The 18,745-nt window shown below is 49.1% G+C and overlaps 1 protein-coding gene across 1 annotated transcript in view; it reads left to right on the top strand.

Moving 5' to 3' along the window:
- Positions 1-16,035, top strand: part of utp25 (UTP25 small subunit processor component) — a 47,795-nt gene extending 31,760 nt beyond the window's left edge. The window contains exons 11-13 of the mRNA XM_060925163.1: positions 12,813-12,922; positions 13,336-13,581; positions 13,688-16,035. Of these exons, the coding sequence (XP_060781146.1) occupies positions 12,813-12,922; positions 13,336-13,581; positions 13,688-13,949 (618 nt within the window). The 3' untranslated portion in view covers positions 13,950-16,035. The remainder of the gene's footprint in view (positions 1-12,812; positions 12,923-13,335; positions 13,582-13,687) is intronic.
- The last annotated feature ends 2,710 nt before the right edge of the window (positions 16,036-18,745 follow it).

Raw genomic sequence — 18,745 nt, 5'->3', positions numbered from 1 at the left:
CTGTCACAACTACAGGGGACAGGTACACACACACACACTGTCACAACTACAGGGGACAGGTACACACACACACACTGTCACAACTACAGGGGACAGGTACACACACACACACTGTCACAACTACAGGGGACAGGTACACACACACACACTGTCACAACTACAGGGGACAGGTACACACACACACACTGTCACAACTACAGGGGACAGGTACACACACACACACTGTCACAACTACAGGGGACAGGTACACACACACACACTGTCACAACTACAGGGGACAGGTACACACACACACACTGTCACAACTACAGGGGACAGGTACACACACACACACTGTCACAACTACAGGGGACAGGTACACACACACACACTGTCACAACTACAGGGGACAGGTACACACACACACACTGTCACAACTACAGGGGACAGGTACACACACACACACTGTCACAACTACAGGGGACAGGTACACACACACACACTGTCACAACTACAGGGGACAGGTACACACACACACACTGTCACAACTACAGGGGACAGGTACACACACACACACTGTCACAACTACAGGGGACAGGTACACACACACACACTGTCACAACTACAGGGGACAGGTACACACACACACACTGTCACAACTACAGGGGACAGGTACACACACACACACTGTCACAACTACAGGGGACAGGTACACACACACACACTGTCACAACTACAGGGGACAGGTACACACACACACACTGTCACAACTACAGGGGACAGGTACACACACACACACTGTCACAACTACAGGGGACAGGTACACACACACACACTGTCACAACTACAGGGGACAGGTACACACACACACACTGTCACAACTACAGGGGACAGGTACACACACACACACTGTCACAACTACAGGGGACAGGTACACACACACACACTGTCACAACTACAGGGGACAGGTACACACACACACACTGTCACAACTACAGGGGACAGGTACACACACACACACTGTCACAACTACAGGGGACAGGTACACACACACACACTGTCACAACTACAGGGGACAGGTACACACACACACACTGTCACAACTACAGGGGACAGGTACACACACACACACTGTCACAACTACAGGGGACAGGTACACACACACACACTGTCACAACTACAGGGGACAGGTACACACACACACACTGTCACAACTACAGGGGACAGGTACACACACACACACTGTCACAACTACAGGGGACAGGTACACACACACACACTGTCACAACTACAGGGGACAGGTACACACACACACACTGTCACAACTACAGGGGACAGGTACACACACACACACTGTCACAACTACAGGGGACAGGTACACACACACACACTGTCACAACTACAGGGGACAGGTACACACACACACACTGTCACAACTACAGGGGACAGGTACACACACACACACTGTCACAACTACAGGGGACAGGTACACACACACACACTGTCACAACTACAGGGGACAGGTACACACACACACACTGTCACAACTACAGGGGACAGGTACACACACACACACTGTCACAACTACAGGGGACAGGTACACACACACACACTGTCACAACTACAGGGGACAGGTACACACACACACACTGTCACAACTACAGGGGACAGGTACACACACACACACTGTCACAACTACAGGGGACAGGTACACACACACACACTGTCACAACTACAGGGGACAGGTACACACACACACACTGTCACAACTACAGGGGACAGGTACACACACACACACTGTCACAACTACAGGGGACAGGTACACACACACACACTGTCACAACTACAGGGGACAGGTACACACACACACACTGTCACAACTACAGGGGACAGGTACACACACACACACTGTCACAACTACAGGGGACAGGTACACACACACACACTGTCACAACTACAGGGGACAGGTACACACACACACACTGTCACAACTACAGGGGACAGGTACACACACACACACTGTCACAACTACAGGGGACAGGTACACACACACACACTGTCACAACTACAGGGGACAGGTACACACACACACACTGTCACAACTACAGGGGACAGGTACACACACACACACTGTCACAACTACAGGGGACAGGTACACACACACACACTGTCACAACTACAGGGGACAGGTACACACACACACACTGTCACAACTACAGGGGACAGGTACACACACACACTGTCACAACTACAGGGGACAGGTACACACACACACACTGTCACAACTACAGGGGACAGGTACACACACACACACTGTCACAACTACAGGGGACAGGTACACACACACACACTGTCACAACTACAGGGGACAGGTACACACACACACACTGTCACAACTACAGGGGACAGGTACACACACACACACTGTCACAACTACAGGGGACAGGTACACACACACACTGTCACAACTACAGGGGACAGGTACACACACACACACTGTCACAACTACAGGGGACAGGTACACACACACACCTGTCACAACTACAGGGGACAGGTACACACACACACACAGCTGTCACAACTACAGGGGACAGGTACACACACACACACTGTCACAACTACAGGGGACAGGTACACACACACACACTGTCACAACTACAGGGGACAGGTACACACACAACACACTGTCACAACTACAGGGGACAGGTACACACACACACACTGTCACAACTACAGGGGACAGGTACACACACACACACTGTCACAACTACAGGGGACAGGTACACACACACACACTGTCACAACTACAGGGGACAGGTACACACACACACACTGTCACAACTACAGGGGACAGGTACACACACACACACTGTCACAACTACAGGGGACAGGTACACACACACACACTGTCACAACTACAGGGGACAGGTACACACACACACACTGTCACAACTACAGGGGACAGGTACACACACACACACTGTCACAACTACAGGGGACAGGTACACACACACACACTGTCACAACTACAGGGGACAGGTACACACACACACACTGTCACAACTACAGGGGACAGGTACACACACACACACTGTCACAACTACAGGGGACAGGTACACACACACACACTGTCACAACTACAGGGGACAGGTACACACACACACACTGTCACAACTACAGGGGACAGGTACACACACACACACTGTCACAACTACAGGGGACAGGTACACACACACACACTGTCACAACTACAGGGGACAGGTACACACACACACACTGTCACAACTACAGGGGACAGGTACACACACACACACTGTCACAACTACAGGGGACAGGTACACACACACACACTGTCACAACTACAGGGGACAGGTACACACACACACTGTCACAACTACAGGGGACAGGTACACACACACACTGTCCAACTACAGGGGACAGGTACACACACACACTGTCACAACTACAGGGGACAGGTACACACACACACACTGTCACAACTACAGGGGACAGGTACACAACACCACACACTGTCACAACTACAGGGGACAGGTACACACACAACACACTGTCACAACTACAGGGGACAGGTACACACACACACACTGTCACAACTACAGGGGACAGGTACACACACACACTGTCACAACTACAGGGGACAGGTACACACACAACACTGTCACAACTACAGGGGACAGGTACACACACACACACTGTCACAACTACAGGGGACAGGTACACACACACACACTGTCACAACTACAGGGGACAGGTACACACACACACACTGTCACAACTACAGGGGACAGGTACACACAACACACACTGTCACAACTACAGGGGACAGGTACACACACACACACTGTCACAACTACAGGGGACAGGTACACACACAACACACTGTCACAACTACAGGGGACAGGTACACACACACACACTGTCACAACTACAGGGGACAGGTACACACACACACACTGTCACAACTACAGGGGACAGGTACACAACACACACACTGTCACAACTACAGGGGACAGGTACACACACACACACTGTCACAACTACAGGGGACAGGTACACACACACACACTGTCACAACTACAGGGGACAGGTACACACACACACTGTCACAACTACAGGGGACAGGTACACACACACACACTGTCACAACTACAGGGGACAGGTACACACACACAACACTGTCACAACTACAGGGGACAGGTAACACACACACACTGTCACAACTACAGGGGACAGGTACACACACACACTGTCACAACTACAGGGGACAGGTACACACACACACACACTGTCACAACTACAGGGGACAGGTACACACACACACACTGTCACAACTACAGGGGGACAGGTACAACACAACAGACACACACACTGTCACAACTACAGGGGACAGGTACACACACACACACTGTCACAACTACAGGGGACAGGTACACACACACACGACTGTCACAACTACAGGGGACAGGTACACACACACACACTGTCACAACTACAGGGGACAGGTACACACACACACACTGTCACAACTACAGGGGACAGGTACACACACACACTGTCACAACTACAGGGGACAGGTACACACACACACACTGTCACAACTACAGGGGACAGGTACACACACACACACTGTCACAACTACAGGGGACAGGTACACACACACACTGTCACAACTACAGGGGACAGGTACACACACACACACTGTCACAACTACAGGGGACAGGTACACACACACACTGTCACAACTACAGGGGACAGGTACACACACACACTGTCACAACTACAGGGGACAGGTACACACACAACACACTGTCACAACTACAGGGGACAGGGTACACACACACACACTGTCACAACTACAGGGGACAGGTACACACACACACACGTCACAACTACAGGGGACAGGTACACACACACAACACTGTCACAACTACAGGGGACAGGTACACACACAAGACAGCACACTGTCACAACTACAGGGACAGGTACACACACACACACTGTCACAACTACAGGGGACAGGTACACACACACACACTGTCACAACTACAGGGGACAGGTACACACACACACACTGTCACAACTACAGGGGACAGGTACACACACACACACTGTCACAACTACAGGGGACAGGTACACCACACACACTGTCACAACTACAGGGGACAGGTACACACACACACACTGTCACAACTACAGGGGACAGGTACAACACACACACACTGTCACAACTACAGGGGACAGGTACACACACACACACTGTCACAACTACAGGGGACAGGTACACACACACACACTGTCACAACTACAGGGGGACAGGTACACACACACACACTGTCACAACTACAGGGGACAGGTACACACACACACACTGTCACAACTACAGGGGACAGGTACACACACACACACTGTCACAACTACAGGGGACAGGTACACACACACACACTGTCACAACTACAGGGGACAGGTACACACACACACACTGTCACAACTACAGGGGACAGGTACACACACACACACTGTCACAACTACAGGGGACAGGTACACACACACAGTCACAACGGGACTGGTAACACACAGTCAACTACAGGGGACAGGTACACACACACACACTGTCACAACTACAGGGGACAGGTACACACACACACACTGTCACAACTACAGGGGACAGGTACACACACACACACTGTCACAACTACAGGGGACAGGTACACAACACACACACTGTCACAACTACAGGGGGACAGGTACACACACACACACTGTCACAACTACAGGGGACAGGTACACACACACACACTGTCACAACTACAGGGGACAGGTACACACAACAACAACACTGTCACAACTACAGGGGACAGGTACACACACAACACACTGTCACAACTACAGGGGACAGGTACACACACACACACTGTCACAACTACAGGGGACAGGTACACACACACACTGTCACAACTACAGGGGACAGGTACAACACACACACACTGTCACAACTACAGGGGACAGGTACACACACACACACTGTCACAACTACAGGGGACAGGTACACACACACACACTGTCACAACTACAGGGGACAGGTACACACACAGACACACTGTCACAACTACAGGGGACAGGTACACACACACACGTCACAACTACGGGGACAGGTAACACAACACTGACAGAACACAGACTGTCACAACTACAGGGGACAGGTACACAACACACACACTGTCACAACTACAGGGGACAGGTACACACACACACACTGTCACAACTACAGGGGACAGGTACACCACACAACACACTGTCACAACTACAGGGGACAGGTACACACACACACACTGTCACAACTACAGGGGACAGGTACACACACAACACACACTGTCACAACTACAGGGGACAGGGTACACACACACACACTGTCACAACTACAGGGGACAGGTACACACACACACTGTCACAACTACAGGGGACAGGTACACACACACACTGTCACAACTACAGGGGACAGGTACACACACACACACTGTCACAACTACAGGGAAGGTACACACACCACACTGTCACAACTACAGGGACAGGTACACACACACACACTGTCACAACTACAGGGACAGGTACACACCACACACTGTCACAACTACAGGGGACAGGTACACACACACACACTGTCACAACTACAGGGGACAGGTACACACACACACTGTCACAACTACAGGGGACAGGTACACACACACACACTGTCACAACTACAGGGGACAGGTACACACACACACACTGTCCAACTACAGGGGACAGGTACACACACACACACTGTCACAACTACAGGGGACAGGTACACACACACACTGTCACAACTACAGGGGACAGGTACACACACACACACTGTCACAACTACAGGGGACAGGTACACACACACACACTGTCACAACTACAGGGGACAGGTACACACACACACACTGTCACAACTACAGGGGACAGGTACACACACACACACTGTCACAACTACAGGGGACAGGTACACACACACACTGTCACAACTACAGGGGACAGGTACACACACACACACTGTCACAACTACAGGGGACAGGTACACACACACACTGTCACAACTACAGGGGACAGGTACACACACACACTGTCAGCAACTACAGGGGACAGGTACACACACACACACTGTCACAACTACAGGGGACAGGTACACACACACACACTGTCACAACTACAGGGGACAGGTACACACACACACTGTCACAACTACAGGGGACAGGTACACACACACACTGTCACAACTACAGGGGACAGGTACACACACACACACTGTCACAACTACAGGGGACAGGTACACACACACACACTGTCACAACTACAGGGACAGGTACAGCACACACACACTGTCCACAACTACAGGGGACAGGTACACACAACACACACTGTCACAGACTACAGGGGACAGGTACACACACACACACTGTCACAACTACGAGGGGACAGGTACACACACACACACGTTGTCACAACTACAGGGACAGCTGTCACAACTACAGGGGACAGGTACACACACACACACTGTCACAACTACAGGGGACAGGTACACACACACACACTGTCACAACTACAGGGGACAGGTACACACACACACACTGTCACAACTACAGGGGACAGGTACACACACACACACTGTCACAACTACAGGGGACAGGTACACACACACACACTGTCACAACTACAGGGGACAGGTACACACACACACACTGTCACAACTACAGGGGACAGGTACACACACACACACACTGTCACAACTACAGGGGACAGGTACACACACACACACACTGTCACAACTACAGGGGACAGGTACACACACACACACTGTCACAACTACAGGGGACAGGTACACACACACACACTGTCACAACTACAGGGGACAGGTACACACACACACACTGTCACAACTACAGGGGACAGGTACACACACACACACTGTCACAACTACAGGGGACAGGTACACACACACACACTGTCACAACTACAGGGGACAGGTACACACACACACACTGTCACAACTACAGGGGACAGGTACACACACACACACTGTCACAACTACAGGGGACAGGTACACACACACACACTGTCACAACTACAGGGGACAGGTACACACACACACACACACTGTCACAACTACAGGGGACAGGTACACACACACACACACACACTGTCACAACTACAGGGGACAGGTACACACACACACACTGTCACAACTACAGGGGACAGGTACACACACACACACTGTCACAACTACAGGGGACAGGTACACACACACACACTGTCACAACTACAGGGGACAGGTACACACACACACTGTCACAACTACAGGGGACAGGTACACACACACACACACACACACACACTGTCACAACTACAGGGGACAGGTACACACACACACACTGTCACAACTACAGGGGACAGGTACACACACACACACTGTCACAACTACAGGGGACAGGTACACACACACACACTGTCACAACTACAGGGGACAGGTACACACACACACACTGTCACAACTACAGGGGACAGGTACACACACACACACTGTCACAACTACAGGGGACAGGTACACACACACACACTGTCACAACTACAGGGGACAGGTACACACACACACACTGTCACAACTACAGGGGACAGGTACACACACACACACTGTCACAACTACAGGGGACAGGTACACACACACACACACTGTCACAACTACAGGGGACAGGTACACACACACACACACTGTCACAACTACAGGGGACAGGTACACACACACACACTGTCACAACTACAGGGGACAGGTACACACACACACACTGTCACAACTACAGGGGACAGGTACACACACACACACTGTCACAACTACAGGGGACAGGTACACACACACACACTGTCACAACTACAGGGGACAGGTACACACACACACACACACACACTGTCACAACTACAGGGGACAGGTATACACACACACACACTGTCACAACTACAGGGGACAGGTACACACACACACACTGTCACAACTACAGGGGACAGGTACACACACACACACTGTCACAACTACAGGGGACAGGTACACACACACACACACTGTCACAACTACAGGGGACAGGTACACACACACACACTGTCACAACTACAGGGGACAGGTACACACACACACACTGTCACAACTACAGGGGACAGGTACACACACACACACTGTCACAACTACAGGGGACAGGTACACACACACACACACTGTCACAACTACAGGGGACAGGTACACACACACACACTGTCACAACTACAGGGGACAGGTACACACACACACACACTGTCACAACTACAGGGGACAGGTACACACACACACACTGTCACAACTACAGGGGACAGGTACACACACACACACACTGTCACAACTACAGGGGACAGGTACACACACACACACTGTCACAACTACAGGGGACAGGTACACACACACACACTGTCACAACTACAGGGGACAGGTACACACACACACACTGTCACAACTACAGGGGACAGGTACACACACACACACTGTCACAACTACAGGGGACAGGTACACACACACACACTGTCACAACTACAGGGGACAGGTACACACACACACACTGTCACAACTACAGGGGACAGGTACACACACACACTGTCACAACTACAGGGGACAGGTACACACACACACACACACACTGTCACAACTACAGGGGACAGGTACACACACACACACTGTCACAACTACAGGGGACAGGTACACACACACACACTGTCACAACTACAGGGGACAGGTACACACACACACTGTCACAACTACAGGGGACAGGTACACACACACACACACACACACACTGTCACAACTACAGGGGACAGGTACACACACACACACTGTCACAACTACAGGGGACAGGTACACACACACACACTGTCACAACTACAGGGGACAGGTACACACACACACACTGTCACAACTACAGGGGACAGGTACACACACACACACTGTCACAACTACAGGGGACAGGTACACACACACACACTGTCACAACTACAGGGGACAGGTACACACACACACACTGTCACAACTACAGGGGACAGGTACACACACACACACACTGTCACAACTACAGGGGACAGGTACACACACACACACTGTCACAACTACAGGGGACAGGTACACACACACACTGTCACAACTACAGGGGACAGGTACACACACACACTGTCACAACTACAGGGGACAGGTACACACACACACACTGTCACAACTACAGGGGACAGGTACACACACACACACTGTCACAACTACAGGGGACAGGTACACACACACACACTGTCACAACTACAGGGGACAGGTACACACACACACACTGTCACAACTACAGGGGACAGGTACACACACACACTGTCACAACTACAGGGGACAGGTACACACACACACACACACACACACTGTCACAACTACAGGGGACAGGTACACACACACACACTGTCACAACTACAGGGGACAGGTACACACACACACACTGTCACAACTACAGGGGACAGGTACACACACACACACTGTCACAACTACAGGGGACAGGTACACACACACACACTGTCACAACTACAGGGGACAGGTACACACACACACACTGTCACAACTACAGGGGACAGGTACACACACACACACTGTCACAACTACAGGGGACAGGTACACACACACACACACTGTCACAACTACAGGGGACAGGTACACACACACACACTGTCACAACTACAGGGGACAGGTACACACACACACTGTCACAACTACAGGGGACAGGTACACACACACACTGTCACAACTACAGGGGACAGGTACACACACACACACTGTCACAACTACAGGGGACAGGTACACACACACACACTGTCACAACTACAGGGGACAGGTACACACACACACACTGTCACAACTACAGGGGACAGGTACACACACACACTGTCACAACTACAGGGGACAGGTACACACACACACACACACACACTGTCACAACTACAGGGGACAGGTACACACACACACACACACACACTGTCACAACTACAGGGGACAGGTACACACACACACACTGTCACAACTACAGGGGACAGGTACACACACACACACTGTCACAACTACAGGGGACAGGTACACACACACACACTGTCACAACTACAGGGGACAGGTACACACACACACACTGTCACAACTACAGGGGACAGGTACACACACACACTGTCACAACTACAGGGGACAGGTACACACACACACACACACTGTCACAACTACAGGGGACAGGTACACACACACACACTGTCACAACTACAGGGGACAGGTACACACACACACACTGTCACAACTACAGGGGACAGGTACACACACACACACTGTCACAACTACAGGGGACAGGTACACACACACACACTGTCACAACTACAGGGGACAGGTACACACACACACACTGTCACAACTACAGGGGACAGGTACACACACACACACTGTCACAACTACAGGGGACAGGTACACACACACACACTGTCACAACTACAGGGGACAGGTACACACACACACACTGTCACAACTACAGGGGACAGGTACACACACACACACTGTCACAACTACAGGGGACAGGTACACACACACACACACTGTCACAACTACAGGGGACAGGTACACACACACACACTGTCACAACTACAGGGGACAGGTACACACACACACACTGTCACAACTACAGGGGACAGGTACACACACACACACTGTCACAACTACAGGGGACAGGTACACACACACACACTGTCACAACTACAGGGGACAGGTACACACACACACACTGTCACAACTACAGGGGACAGGTACACACACACACACTGTCACAACTACAGGGGACAGGTACACACACACACTGTCACAACTACAGGGGACAGGTACACACACACACACTGTCACAACTACAGGGGACAGGTACACACACACACACTGTCACAACTACAGGGGACAGGTACACACACACACACACTGTCACAACTACAGGGGACAGGTACACACACACACACTGTCACAACTACAGGGGACAGGTACACACACACGCACTGTCACAACTACAGGGGACAGGTACACACACACTGTCACAACTACAGGGGACAGGTACACACACACACACACTGTCACAACTACAGGGGACAGGTACACACACACACACACTGTCACAACTACAGGGGACAGGTACACACACACACTGTCACAACTACAGGGGACAGGTACACACACACACACACACACTGTTACAACTACAGGGGACAGGTACACACACACACACACTGTCACAACTACAGGGGACAGGTACACACACACACACTGTCACAACTACAGGGGACAGGTACACACACACACACACACACTGTCACAACTATAGGGGACAGGTACACACACACACACACACACACACTGTCACAACTACAGGGGACAGGTGCACACACACACCCGAGGCACTTCAGTCACCCCATTTATCTGAGTCACCTGTGTTGCAGTGACTTATAGAAGATATTCATCAATAATATATTCTCTCCTCCTCCCTGCTCCCCTCTCTCTCTCTCTCTCTCTCTCTCTCTCTCTCTCTCCCTGCTCCCCTCTCTCTCTCTCTCTCTCTCTCTCTCTCTCTCCCTGCTCCCCTCTCTCTCTCTCTCTCTCTCTCTCTCCCTGCTCCCCTCTCTCTCTCTCTCTCTCTCTCTCTCTCTCTCTCTCTCCCTGCTCCCCTCTCTCTCTCTGTCTCTGTGTGTGTCTGTTTCAGGTTTCAGTTAAAAATCTTCCAAAAACAGGCTCCATCTGCCAGGTGCTGGTCCAGCTGCCACATGTCTTCCAGATGTTTCACACAGACAGTTTCATGGACCAGGATGACAGGTGTGGGATAATAATAACAACATATTAATCAAGGCTGTAAAGGGAATAAAAGTATGAATGAATGAATGAATAAACAGGTTTACTTTGGAAAAGAAAAGGAACAATCCTGATTTTTAAAAGTGGCATTTTTCTTGTTTAATTGCAGTGAACACTAGAGGGCGTCATTTACCTAAACATCATTCAGTCCATTCTTTCACAAGTAAAATGATCTTTGAGCCAGGGTTGGTTTGTTTATTTGTTTTTGCATCTTTTTTGTTTTGTTTTTAATGAAACTTCACCAAATTTACCAAAAAAAAAGGTTATTTTATTCCACGAAAAGGTCACAGGACTCAGCCTGCTGCTTCCCTCCACTTGTTTCTGGTGTAAACTCGGATGTAAAGAGAAGAATAACTCCATGTCCCATGATCCTCCAGGTTCCAGTTCTTCGTGCAGAAGGTTCTCCCGCAGTACCGGGACTCCGTGATGTCGCACACTCTCATCTACGTGCCGTCGTACTTCGATTTTGTGCGTGTGAGGAACTTCCTGAAGAAGGAGGACGTGAGCTTCTCGACAATCAGCGAGTACTCTGAGAGATCGGAGGTTTCCCGCGCGCGCCACTACTTCAGCACGGGAGAGAAACAGTTCCTGCTCTTCTCCGAGAGGTTCCACTTTTACAAGAGGTGAGTGAGAGAGATTTGGACCGAAGTGATGAGGATCAGGTGAAACCCATCTGCTTCTGGAACATTCCAGGGATATTCAGTTGCCTTTGATGTTTCTCTCTCTCAGGTCCACCATTAGAGGAATCCAGAACGTGATCTTCTACGCTCTGCCCACGTACGCTCACTTCTACAGTGAGGTGTGTAACATGCTGCAGGTGGGCGGCTCTGACGGCGTGACGAGTTCGGCGAGCTTCACCTGCACTGCTCTTTACTCGCGCTACGACGCTCACAGACTGGCGGCCGTCACGGGAGCCGAGCGAGCCGCCAGCATGACCCGGTCCACCAAGTCTGTCCATCTCTTCATCACAGGGGAGGAGAAGCGTGCGTGAGGGGGAGGAGGAGTGTGTGTTTGTCTAAACGCAGCTCTCTGGAGTGTAGCTCAGGAACTGTTTCAGAAAATTCTCTATCATGTCTTCATTTTACAAAACGAACCATTCCAGTAATTTTATAAAAATAAAATCTGTTTGTAATTTTATACAGTTTAAGCCTCTGTCATCAGTCGAGGTGTAAGGACAAACGGAGACAGAAAACCACGTCCTCTTTTTAACATGAACAGATTTCCATGGTGTGAATCTTCCACACACTCCGCAGTTTCTCCACAAAACCTGGTCTGGGGGCGGAGTTATGGATGTGCTCAGGTTATGATGTCATGAAGGCTCCGTTCACACTGCAGGCTGAAGTGACTCAAATCCGATCTTTTCGCCCATATGTGACCTGTATCCGATCTTTTATTGACAATATGAACGACACAGATCTGATTTTCAAATCCGACCCAGGCCGTTTGGATATGTGGTCCTAATTCCGATTCCTATCCGCTCTTTTCATATGCGACTTCAGTCTGAACCGCCAGGTCGCATTCATCCGACTTACACGTCATCAACAAGCCACAAACGTCACTATTCTGCGCTGAAGTAGGTGGCGGGTCTCTCAGAAAAAGTTACAACAACATGGCGCATAATCACGGGCGCAGATAGAGGGGGGGACTCGTCCCACCCAGATTTAAATTCACCTCGTTCGGTCCCCCCCCACTTATAGGGAGGAAAAAACGTCTATGCTGTCTTTCTTTGCATAAGGCAAACCTCACGGAAAAATCAAAAGACTAATTACCATTCGGTTTATTGAGGTGCACAGCAGTACAGACATAGTTGCAACAACTCACATAAAACAAAACAAAGACTGATATTCGGTTGGTTGAGCTGCGCAGACTGCACAGGTTGCGAGCTCAAGCTTGGTTGCTATGGCAACCCACAAGAAGTTTGACAGGCATATCGGGGTTGGGGTTAGTTTGCTGGCAGCTTTGTCCCCCCCAGTTCAAAAAACGTATCTGCGCCCCTGCGCATGACATCAATGCGAGGGACGCTTCGGGCTGTGAAGGTTCTGAATCTTCTCAATGGAAGGACGCAGAGGTTAGGGAGCTGATTTCCATTTGGGGGGATGCAGCTATTCAAGCTAGATTGGATGGGTCATACCGCAACCGGGCGGTTTTACTTCCATAAACACTGGCCATGCTCACTGCGTGTGACGTCGTCGTATCCTGCAATGCGCATGCGGAACACTTTTAGGTCGCTTTTCGTTCATACTGAGGATCACATACAAGTCGCATATATTTGTTAATGTGAACGACCTCACAAAAAAATCGGATTTCACAAAAAAATCGGAATTGAGCATTAAGCCTTGCAGTGTGAACGTAGCGTAAATCAGTTCTGTGGGTGTGAACTTTTTGTCTGAGCGCTCTGAACTTCAGCACACTCACTCTGTCTCTCTCAGTCTGCTTTTAGTTTCATTCACTCCTCGCTGACGTTAATGACGCAAAGCATCCTGGGAGTTCTCTCAGCGTTCTGGTGCGCTATAAACTCCAGGCTTTGAGTTCATTTGTGGACAAAAGTGAAAAATTTCACAACAGAAACAGTTGAGGAGATCTGCTGAAGGATCTGTGTGTCTCTGGAAATCTCTATTTTATTAAATAAAGGGAAAATATTCCAGTGCGGAGAGCGTGCTTAGTTTGTTTGTTTGTATTTATGGTAATATTTTTATATTGATTATTGTATAATCAAGAAAATGCCTTTAACAGACTTCTTACCATCGTTCTGGAACGTTCTTCTGAACAGAGATGGGAGCGGAGGAAAAAGTGCAAGAATTTCCTCCAGAAACTGAAATTACTTTTGTTCTGAAAACAGAAGCGAGTGTTTGAAGGGAAGGCAGCGGTTGAGTTTGATGTGCTTCTGCTCCACACAGTGTGATGTGTGAGATTTCTACAGGAGAGGAACATGAAGATCATAATCTCACGCACATTTTTATGTGAAGTTTTGGATTATTTTCTTTAGCTGTGTGTAAGAGAAGGCGTGTGAGTGAAATGCAGTTTTGGGAAAAATCTGCAAAATGATTGACATGAAAAATAAAATATTTTTACCTGCAGTGTTTTGCCTTTTTTTCCCCCCAAATTTATTTCTCTCTCTCACACACACACACACACACACACACACACGGTTTCTCTTTCAGAGGTGACGAATCGCTGCTCTGTGTCTGTGTGTAGTTTGGCTTTGAATCTTCCTCATGAATGTTTGTCTCCCAAAGACTCTTCATCCATCTGTCCTCTCTCTCTCTCTCTCACACACACACACACACACACAGTGAGTTGTTCCTGTCATCTCTGAGGAATCTCAGCAGTGACCTGATGCCTGAGTGAGGAAAGTTCCAGTCCATGATGAGCTCCACATTAAATAATCATAAACACACACAGAAGCTCAACCGTGCTGTGTGAGGAGACAAAAGCTTTCAGACAGTAAATTATTCAACATGGAGATGAAACATCTGTCATTCCTGATGTGAAACGTGTGTGTGTGTTTTCTTACACACACCTGAGGAAGCTCAGAAGCTCTTAAGCACGCTATAACTCAGTTATGTGTGTTGATGTTGATCTGAGTGTGTTCACTGCTCTCAGGAAATCTCACAATAAGATTTTTTTTCTGTAGATTTATTAAATAATTGTTTTATAAGGATAGATTCTGTGTTTCTAAATCCAGTGATTGGTGACATGCTGATATTCTCATCTCTCAGTAATTCCACTCGTGTCTTTCACTCAAGTCACTGGATTCGACGTTTTCTGGTTGAATTGTTTTGAAAATTGTCCTTTTCGATTAGATATGAATCCGATTTAACTGAAAAGTACCGGTTCGGACTCGTCACAACCACAGAGCTGTGTTTCCCCTTAATGATGTCTTTCCAAAATTAGAAGTATTTTCAGTTTGATCTCCAGAGTTTGGAGGAAACATGTCATCCTGGTCTCTGACAAAAGCTCGATGTGTGTTTGACGTCACGTCCGTAATGGTGATAAATCACTGTTTTGATCACGGCGTGAGCTTTTCTGCGTCCTTGAGAATTTAAACCACAATAAATCAAATGTAAATCATGTGACTCATCGATCCTGAGTTCTTTGCCGCTGTGACAGGTTTTGTTCGCCGCAATAACATGAGTGCACGCACGTCACATCCAGAACACTGGAATTTCCTGTTTATATTTTTACTCATCTCATTATCTCTAGCTGCTGGATCCTATCCCAGCTGACTACGGGCGAAAGGCGGGGTACACCCTGGACAAGTCGCCAGGTCATCACAGGGCTGACACATAGACACAGACAACCATTCACACTCACATTCACACCTACGCTCAATTTAGAGTCACCAGTTAACCTAACCTGCATGTCTTTGGACTGTGGGGGAAACCGGAGCACCCGGAGGAAACCCACGCGGACACGGGGAGAACATGCAAACTCCACACAGAAAGGCCCTCGCCGGCCACGGGGCTCGAACCCGGACCTTCTTGCTGTGAGGCGACAGCGCTAACCACTACACCACCGTGCTGCCAGACATACTCATATGAAACTGAAATCTGTGTTGTGATGTCACACATTTTGTTTACTTTATTTCAGTAAATATGTTTATGTTTACAAAATAATCCCAGGTTTTTACTGAATCAGATTTTGGTAATTGTCCAATCAACACACTCACATGAAAAATGTTTCCTGTAAAATCACTGCAGCTTCCTGTTGATTCTCAGGAGTTAATAGGCTCAATGAATGCTCACAGTTTCTATGGCAACAGAGCTCTTAATTCACTAAGTGCAGAAATATTGACAGTCTCTCTCTCTCTCTCTCTCTCTCTCTCCTTTTTCAGATTCTCTGCATCCTAAATCAGTAAAACAGAGAAACCCAGGAAGTCCACATTCCCCATGATGCACTGCAGCAGTTCAAGGTGGGCTGTGACTGATAGAGGGGATGTGATGTGATGTGATGTGATGTGATGTGATGTGATGTGATGTGATGTGATGTGTGGGCTGTGATGGACAGATAGTAAGAACAGATGAGATAGATGGTTAGAAAATATAAATTGTTGGAGGGAGAGATGAACAGATGAAGAAAAGGATGAATGGCGTGCCAGGGAGATGTTCAGGATGGATGGGGAGACACTTGGCCATGGTGTCATCGAGAGATAAACAGATGCAGAGGGAAAGGGAGATAAGAGAGAGAGAGAGAAGCACAGAGAGAGAGAGAGAGAGAGAGAGAGAGAGATGCATGACATATATAACAGCACATGTTTGTGTTTTGAATCAGGACAATGAAGCACATGGCAACTGTAACCATAGTGATGATTAAGGATGCACGCGCCCACACAGAAAGAGAGAGAAACACAGACACACAGAGAGAGAGAGAGAGAGAGAGAGAGAACTGAATGCTGTAGCTGCTGTAATGGTTTTTATTTTCATTTTATCTCTATAACTCACATCACACTCTCAGGATTAACTAAAGACACTCAGAGCTCTCTCTCTCTCTCTGTTTCTCTCTCTGTGTGTGTCTCTCTCTGTGTCTCTCTCTCTCTGTTTCTCTCTCTGTGTGTGTCTCTCTCTGTGTCTCTCTCTCTCTGTTTCTCTCTCTGTGTGTGTCTCTCTCTGTGTCTCTCTCTCTCTGTTTCTCTCTCTGTGTGTGTCTCTCTCTGTGTCTCTCTCTCTCTGTTTCTCTCTGTGTGTGTGTCTCTCTCTGTCTCTCTCTGTGTGTGTGTCTCTGTCTCTCTCTCTCTCTCTCTGTCTCTGTGTGTGTGTGTGTGTGTGTGTGTGTGTGTGTGTGTGTGTG

This window comes from Neoarius graeffei, chromosome 7 (assembly GCF_027579695.1).
Source record: "Neoarius graeffei isolate fNeoGra1 chromosome 7, fNeoGra1.pri, whole genome shotgun sequence".
Classification (NCBI taxonomy): domain Eukaryota; kingdom Metazoa; phylum Chordata; class Actinopteri; order Siluriformes; family Ariidae; genus Neoarius; species Neoarius graeffei.
This window is presented reverse-complemented; position numbering and strand designations above follow the sequence as displayed.